The sequence below is a fragment of the Otolemur garnettii genome, unplaced genomic scaffold, assembly GCF_000181295.1.
Source record: "Otolemur garnettii isolate 467f Iridium unplaced genomic scaffold, OtoGar3 scaffold00091, whole genome shotgun sequence".
Lineage (NCBI taxonomy): Eukaryota > Metazoa > Chordata > Mammalia > Primates > Galagidae > Otolemur > Otolemur garnettii.
The window spans coordinates 1,786,260-1,794,847 of NW_003852486.1; the positions used below are offsets into that span (position 1 = coordinate 1,786,260).

At 39.6% G+C, this 8,588-nt stretch overlaps 1 protein-coding gene across 1 annotated transcript in view; it reads right to left on the minus strand.

Moving 5' to 3' along the window:
• The window catches only part of LOC100959456 (gamma-interferon-inducible protein 16-like), a 46,297-nt gene extending 40,927 nt beyond the window's left edge, over nt 1-5,370 (minus strand). The window contains 7 exon segments of the mRNA XM_023516370.1: nt 395-447; nt 648-842; nt 991-1,131; nt 2,043-2,173; nt 2,176-2,230; nt 3,680-4,102; nt 5,341-5,370. Of these exon segments, the coding sequence (XP_023372138.1) occupies nt 395-447; nt 648-842; nt 991-1,131; nt 2,043-2,173; nt 2,176-2,230; nt 3,680-4,102; nt 5,341-5,370 (1,028 nt within the window).
• Nucleotides 5,371-8,588: the final 3,218 nt, after the last annotated feature.

Consider the following 8,588-nt stretch of genomic DNA (forward strand, 5'->3'; position numbering starts at 1 on the left):
ACAACGCCTGGCTATTTTTTGGTTGCAGCCGTCATTGTTGTTTGGCGGGTCCGGGCTGGGGATTCAAACCCACCACCTTAGGTGTACGTGGCTGGCGCCCTAGCCAGTTGAGCTATAGGTGCCGAGCCGAGAAAACAAATCTTAACATGGGACCTGAAATTAGAGATTTGTGCTAATGATTATGTGACAGAAATGGATTTCCAACAAGGAATCAACATATGGGAAGACAAGTAATAATAGAAGGAATTTGAAAGGTTGGAAATAAATTCAGAACTATTACCTGTAAGGAAAAGGATAAAGGGTGCAGTGTCTGAATACACACTCGTCTTAGCCTACACCTGTCTGACTATGTCCCCTCCCTATCTTTACAGATGCACCAACATGAGATACTCACCTTCGTGAGGTCAACACCTGGTCAACCAGATACATCATTTCATAAATGCACACCTGAAAAATAGCACTTTAAAAAGAGCAAATGACTATGCTCTGGTAAAATTTCAATGTGTGCATTCAATAAATGTATTAGTGATCTAGTTTCATAAAGAAACTATACACAGCTAGGGATGAGAGGAGAAGCTCTCAACATTCTGATGATCCCTGTAATTTATAGTTGGGAGACAAGAGGAATGGGATTGAGGAAATTGTACCTTCATTAAGGAACTGCTGGATGTGGTTGTTGGAGGCATCTGAAGAGTCATAACATGCCTCTGAGTGAGAGCTGGGGTTGTGCGGGCCACTGAATGGCTGGGAATCCCACTCTGCTTCTGAGGAGTCACGGGATGCCTCTGAGTGAGAACTGGAGTTGTGCTGGCCACTGAATGGCTGGGAATCCCACTCTGCATCTGAGGAGTTGCGGGATGCCTCTGAGTGAGAGTTGGGGTTGTGCTGGCCATCGAATGTCTGGGAACCCCACTCTGCATCTGAGGAGTCTGGGATGCCTCTGAGTGAGAACTGGGATTGTGCTGGTCACTGAATGTCTGGGAACCCCACTCTGCATCTGAGGAGTCTGGAATGCCTCTGAGTGAGAACTGGGATTGTGCTGGTCACTGAAGGGTTGGGAACCACACTCTGCTGCTTGGGTAGATTCACGGTCTTGGAGTCAGATTTCCTCTGCTTTGCTTTGAGCTTTACCTGAAAGTATTTATTTTTCTGTTAAATGGTTTTCAACATTAGAAGCAGCACAGTATCTTTTCACTTCTGAGAATATCATCTTTTATTAGGTTTTAATAAATGTTAGTTATCTTCAAACATAGCCTGTCTCTAATATACTGTGCAGACAATTGCCAAAATATTTTTTGGTAACATGTAAAATGATTAGGCATTCTTCTGTATAAAATCTTTCAACATTTACTGTTTTTTTTAATGATAAAGAATCCCTTTCTGTCTTTATGACAAAGGGCACCTCTGCAGAGACTGCTTATTATCAATTTCCCATCAAATGCCCATACCTTTTGACACATACCAGAGTTGTACAGAAATTACATGCTGTTTTACGATTTTGATTTTTTTTTGTATTTGATATTTTCTCTGCCTAGAAGTCTTTCCAAAGTTTATCTTTACCTTGCTAAGAATAACAGTAGCTACTACATGTTTATGAGGAATTATGTTGCTCATAATTTACAAGGCCCTGAGATAAGAAATACACATCCATAATTTCATTAATTTTAAAATCAGCTGATGAGGAACATTTAAGATACTTCCCAATATCATACAACAAATGAGCCATATGCAGACCACGTCCATCCTACTCCAAATCCCTCGCTTTTCACAACTATGTGAGACTAATATCACAACCTCCTAATTTCTTCAAATATTTAGTATTTAGCACTACTTTCAAAACCCAATAAAGCCTATAATAATGTCACTGTCTTCATATGTTCTGATATGTTTCTGTATTGAAATACAAGTCCAAGGGCATCATCTGTTTTCTCATGCCTTCTACATGACTCTATCTACAAAAAAGAAGAAATCTGGTTTTTGATAAACTTAATCTAAATGAATATGTTCTTTGGGAACTAATATTTCCTCTGTTTAATTCTCACCTGAATGAAACTATGTATTTCAGAAATCAGTTTTGACATCCGATTCTTTTTTCTCAGTCGAAAGCAGATGAGTTCAAGTTTATCTCCTTCCTCACAGGGGATTTTGTGACATTTTCCTTTCCCTACTACTCTGTGTTTCCTGTATCATCATCAGTTTCATAGACTGTGTTGTTCTTATTCACTGTTTTCTGCAACAGAAAATTAATATCCATTTCCAGAGAACATAGTTAATAACAACCACGCTGATGGGAAAGTCCCCTGTGATGGGTTAAAATAAGTCTCAGGATAGCAAGTGTTAGAACTGTAAAGACACACAGGCTCCTTACACCAGGTTTTCTCAATGAGATCTTCCTTATTATCCCTTTTAAGTCTTTCATGTCCTATGTATTTCTCTGACAGTTATGGAACAATGGGTTATCTTCCTAATTTCTACAATTTTCATCTCCAGGACAGCTGTGTTTCCCAAAGCACCTTTAAGCAGAGGAATATGAAATCTGAGTTAGGCTTTTTTTATCCTTTTCCCTATGCAAAAAAAGATGGCCATCTGCTGTAACTATTTATTCAGTATGATTTGGGTGTTATGGAATAAGAAGCAATCTTCTAGAAACTCCCAAATCACTTTTTCTACCTTCTTCATTTACTAAGTCTTCATCCCCCTCCTGAATTCAGGTCCTTGAGCTCGAACTTTCTAGTTTCATACCCACCAAGGAAGGTGCTCATCTATTCCAGAATTTCGCTTATAACAATCATCACTTTAAGAGTTTGGACAGAGGTAGTACAAGCAAAATAAGGGGTTGTTCTAGAAAAGAAATATACTGTGTTGTGAACTATTGAGCGCAGGAGATATTATGTGACTCAATAGCAGGGTAGAGATGGTTTCTTGGGTTTACATGTTCTATGACAGCCAAATTCATGATTTTGGACCCTGTTGTATCTGGAAATCCACTCTGTGCTCTTTTTCTGTTTATAATATATATGTAAGTGTTGAGACTGGATTACCTCATTCTCTAAGATACCTACATTGATATTTCTCAATTGCTCAATATCTCTTTGATGAACGAGTCTCGTTGGTTAGATCATCATCCTGATTCTTGATGGCCTTTGTTTTCCAAGCTTAATCAGTTAATTTACTTCTTGCTCTGATGGTAAAAACCATAACTCAAACCTCAAAGGGAAATACTTCATCCAAAATGAAAATATACTAATTATTGCCATAGTTGGGGTAATGATAAAAAATAAATTGAGTAGAGTGTATATGGATCTGAGGCCCATACTTTCCTTAATCATTGTGGCTTAGAAAACACAGTCATTGCTGATGAAGTCTCAAGGTCTCTTGGTGAACCTTTACCTAAAAGGTACAAGGTAGTATTTTGAGAAAGAAAACATGGGAGGGAGAATATTAGTAGGTTCCTTAATTTCCAGTCTTATCCTGAGAATAAGGATAGTGTGAGCAAAATAAGGGGTTGTTCTAGAAGACAAATATACTGTGTGGTGAGCTATTGATCATAGGAGATAGCTTATCATCAGTCTTGTGAGAGTCTTGGGTTCTAATGTTCAGTAAATAGGCGAACTCCATTTAGTACCACAAAAGTCTTTTAGTTTCAGGCATCAGTGAGAAATGAAACAAAACAATTGACCTTACCTAGCACGAATAATCCATATACAACAGTTCCCGAAGCTTGTGTTTGAAGAACATCAATCTTCAGGGTTTCCTTTGCTCTGTTTATGATGTTTTTTGGAACCTCAATCTTTTGGTCAGGACCAGCTTCAGATACAGAAGAGGCTTCATTTACCTCTAGGAGATGGTCATATTCCAAATAATCTGATATAGTAATGATTCTATTTCTGGTGATGTTTTTCTTTAGGTTGATATTTAAAACCTTCATATGAAAGAAGTTTCTCTCTGTAGCCACTGTAGCATGAAACCTTGTTTTTTTCTCCTTTTCTGAGGACTCATATTCGAATGGATCTGTTGTACTCAGTACCATCACTGTCATTGGGCCCTTCTGGAGATGATTTGCTCTGGTGTTTACTTGAGGCTTGGCCCGTGGTTTTGGCTTCTGTATGATAGCATAGGAGAAAAAAGGGAAATTTGTGAGTAAGAAATACTGAACCACTATGCAGTGACCTCAGTCATAACACCAAGCCCAAGATTTACAGATGTATGGAGCTGTGGCCAGGAGTGAGGGTCACTGAGCAGGGCAGGAGAGCAAGTCCTGAACTGGGGTCACAGCCAGGGCAAGAGACAAAGGGGTCTACATGTGTGAAAAGCAGGAGAACTTTTGGTGACAGAATGATCCCTAAGAAGTGAATTATAGGAGTAGCATAAGAGTTGTAATTTTGGGCTGGGCATGGGGGCTCATGGCTGTAATTCCAGCACTTTGGGAGGCCCAGGTGGGAGGATTGCTTGAGCTCAGGAGTTCGAGACCAGTGTGAGCAAGAGTGAGACCCTGTCTCTAAAAATAAGTGGATGTTGTGGCAAGCGTCTGTAGTCCTAACTTCTCAGGAGGCTGAGGCAAGAGAATTTGAGCCCAGGCGTTTGAGGTTGCTGTGAGCTATGATGCCATAGCACTCAACCCCAGCGTGACTGAGTAAAACTATGTCTCAAAAAAAAAAAAAATAGTGTTAGAGAGGTGGATTTTGAGAGCATTGCTAAGTCATGAAGGTTTGTGAATAAGAATTTAGAAAGAATTTTGTATGTGATTAAGTAGGTTATAATGAAAAGGAAATCTCTAAAACAACAACGTTGTCTGTTCTCAGTTTATAAGACTTACATTGGAAGCCTCTTTTTTTTTTTTTTTGTATTTAACCAGAGTCAAGGCAGATGTGTGAAGCCTCTTAAATTTCTATTTTTGTATACATGTTTAAAGTAATGAAAAAAATGCATCAAAACTCAGAATTCAAAGGGTCAATTTACCATTATAAAGTTAATACAAAGTTTGCTAAAAAAAAGGAAATTTACAAAATCATAAATTGTAGTCTTATTCTTATCAGGGCACAGTGTCAGTGCACAGAAATAAATAAATAATTTAAATAGCACTGAAGTGGAAAACGGTGCTGACTGCAAACCACAGATAGGAAAGTTTTTAGTTAACACCAGAGTGGACCGGGCAATTTTGAGAGTCATAATTCCTCAGAGTTTAGTTCCTCAAAATAATGTTTAGTACTGTCACAGCAGGTAGGAACACATGAGGCCTGACGCCTTTATAACATCCCAAATGTCAGCAGGGCAGGGTCGAGACACTCTGGGGACTGCCATTCCCACCACCATAGCATTTCCCAATGGGCTCCAGCTCACTGTCAGAAACCCGGGATCAGGAGGATTCATCTTTAATAGTCTTTCTCTACAACATCCTGTCTTCTTACAGTGGAGAAGAACACTTTAAATGAAGGGCAAGTTGTTTTTGTCAATACGAAAAGTTGTGAGAGGCCTGGGTGGGGCTCCTCAGTGATCCAGTCTGGCCTGGGATGCCACACACAGTGATCACCTGCAGGGGACAGGACTTTATTGGATGTGACTTCTCATTAATGTGACTAGTTTAGCCTAACTTCCCTCAATGCAAGTTAACCAGTTAGAACATTAGGGAGAATATTAGTAGTAACAGAAATATGAAACCTTATAAGGAGTCACATGAATGCAGGGCACCCAGGAAGGAAATTGTATAGCAACTTTGAGAGCCATAGTAAAAGAAAATATTGTGTGATACTACTTCAAGAAAAATTAAATGTACTTACATAGGAAAAAATCTGACAGGGTGTAGAAAACATGCCTTAATTTCAGTTGTCATAAATATTAGAAAAGGAAAAAAAAAATAAGTTTCTGCCATAGGGAGCACCATGAAGTTTTCACCAAAGTCACTGGGGACTAAGTGAGGATTTCCTGAGGACAAGATTTCAGCGTTGGGATGTAGAGAGTAAGTGGAGTGGGCCACGTAAGAGTTCGCAGGTGAAGGTAACATGGTATGAGAAAATCCTGAAGTAAAATGTAGCATAGTGCTGGTCAAAGAAACTTGAACTGATTAGAAGCAAAGGGGAAGGTGTCAAAGAGATGGGAGCAGTGGACAGTGAACCAGCCCCTGTATCCTCCTGTACTGTTGTGCTGCGGCCCCCAACCCTCAGGCCGTGGACATGGACAATTCCCTGACCTGTCAGGAACCCGGCCACGCAGCCGCAGGGGAGCGGTGGGAGAGCAAAGATCCGCCTGTGCTCACAGCGGCTCCGCTTCTTTGCATCGCTGCCTGAGCGCCACCTGCTGGCACGTCAGTGGTGCATTAGCTTCTTATAGTTTGACCGCTTCCTACTGTAAACTGCGCATGTGAGGGATCTAGGTTCTGTGCTCGTCGTGAGAATCTAAAATCTAATGCTCCACTCCCCCCCGGCCACCCGCCCAATTCTTGGAACAATTGTCTTCCACTAAACCGGCGACTAGTGCCAAAAAGATTGAGGATTGCTGCTATGGACCCTACAGCTCTCTCTCCCTCCCCCGGGCAACTCAGAACAGAAAACATTCTGCACTGTCAAGTTCATCAATAGCCCTGTGGAAGCAAAAGCTTAAAATGTAGTAAATTCTCAATAGACAGATACACAATACACAAGTTATTGCCACCAAGAAACATAATCCAGAAAAATGCTACATAATCCCTACTGTGAAGATGAAATTTTACTAGATGAAGCAATAAAATGCTAATAAATGGTCATTTTTTTTCCTGACTCTGAGGCAGTGGCCAGTCATTTTTGCCATCACATAGAAAGCTCACCAATGGAACACCTAATGTGAGGGAAAATGTCTGGATGAATCTGTATGATCTTTTATCATCTGAATTACTAATTCCCAAGGTCAAATTCCTCAGTAATATTTCCCACCAGATTGATGTCCCACCCAGGATACTGGCAAATTACTGTCTGTGAGACAAGACTAACACACATCACCTACTTTAAAATAAAAAACAGCTACGGTTATTCATTTATTCATTGTCAGTGCCTGTGTCATGGCGCAGCTGTGGGGTTGACAAGCTCCAGGAGAGTTCATCTGGCTGTAGACCCTGGAGATTTTATCACGTGGCTCTTCTGTACTCAACCATCAGTCGAGGAAACAGCAGAAAGACTCTGAGAAGAAAAGCTGGAGTAAAGGAGTCAGGAAAACATAGTCCAAGCTTGTATGGTCCAGCTTAGGTGCATGGATAAAGGCTTACCATAAGTTTTGCTGTCTAAGAGATAAAAATGGAATCGGGGGAGTGTTAAAGCCCCCGCCACTGATTTTCCCTAATGGTTGGAATGAAATCTATTAGAATGGGAGCTCCATCAGCAAAATCGATTCCCACACGCATGGAGCCAGCAGCCCCTTGAACAAGGAAATACATGTTTCCTTCTCAAGGAAACACAGGAAAGGATGATTGAGTTTTTAATGGTGAACCAGTCTTATACTCCCAGGACACTTTTTCGTAATTACTTATTAAATGACTTATTAAATACTTACAGGTTTAATTTTTAAATATGAAAAAGAAATTTGCAGTTATCTGCATGAGAGAAATAGCCTCTTTTATGTAATATCTTTATTTGATTTTGGTATGACAATACTAGTAGTATTTCTGAAAGAGTGTGTTTAGCATTGCTAATCTTTTCTGCTTAGATATCTGGAAGAATTTACTATTTGTCGATTCCCAAATCCTCCATTATAGGAATATTTTTGGTTATGACTCCCTTTCCTGTAATAAATATGGGGATATTTATTTATTTTATGTCTTTTTGAGGCAGTTTTATGAAGTTGTGCATCATAGGAATTTTTTTCTATTAGATCTAAATAACCAAACTTGCTGGCATAATATTGTGCATAATATTTTTTTATTATCTGATATTTGATATTTGTATTACACGTAGTGTCATTTCCTTACCTTCTTGGTATTGATCATTTACATGACTCTCCTTTTTGTTTTTTTATTAGTCTTAGTAACCAGACGTTCTCTGAGGAAGAGGCCAAAGGGAATCCAGAGTCAAGAGGAAAGACAAAAAGGACGCTAAAGGAATTGGAAGCTTCTGGCACCTTATAACTAGAGAAAATGTGGACCAACGCTCTAAGACCTAACCATACTAAATGCCTATTGTTTAAGTTCAATTTTTTAATATATATTTTTGTCAGTTTGGGGGTACGAGTATAGTTCTGTCACCTGGATACACTGTATAGCCGTGAAGTCTGGGCTTCACCTACATTGTGTATATCACACCCACTAAGCAATTTCTTTACCCTCACATCCCTGCCCCAAACTTCCACATCTCTTATTCTCTAGGTACATGCTCATGTGTTTATTTAGCTCCCATTCATAAATGAAAAAGCGTCCCAGGTGATTTTCTGAGATAACATACCATTTAAGCCATTTTTAATTCTTTTTTTGTTTGTTTGTTTGTTTTGGCCGGAGCTGGGTTTGAACCTACCACCTCCAGTATATGGGGCCGGTGCCCTACTCCTCTGAGCCACAGGCGCTGCCTGCTATTTTTAATTCTTAAGCAACTTAAAAGGTAACTGTTTCTTTAAAGCAATAGTAATGAAAA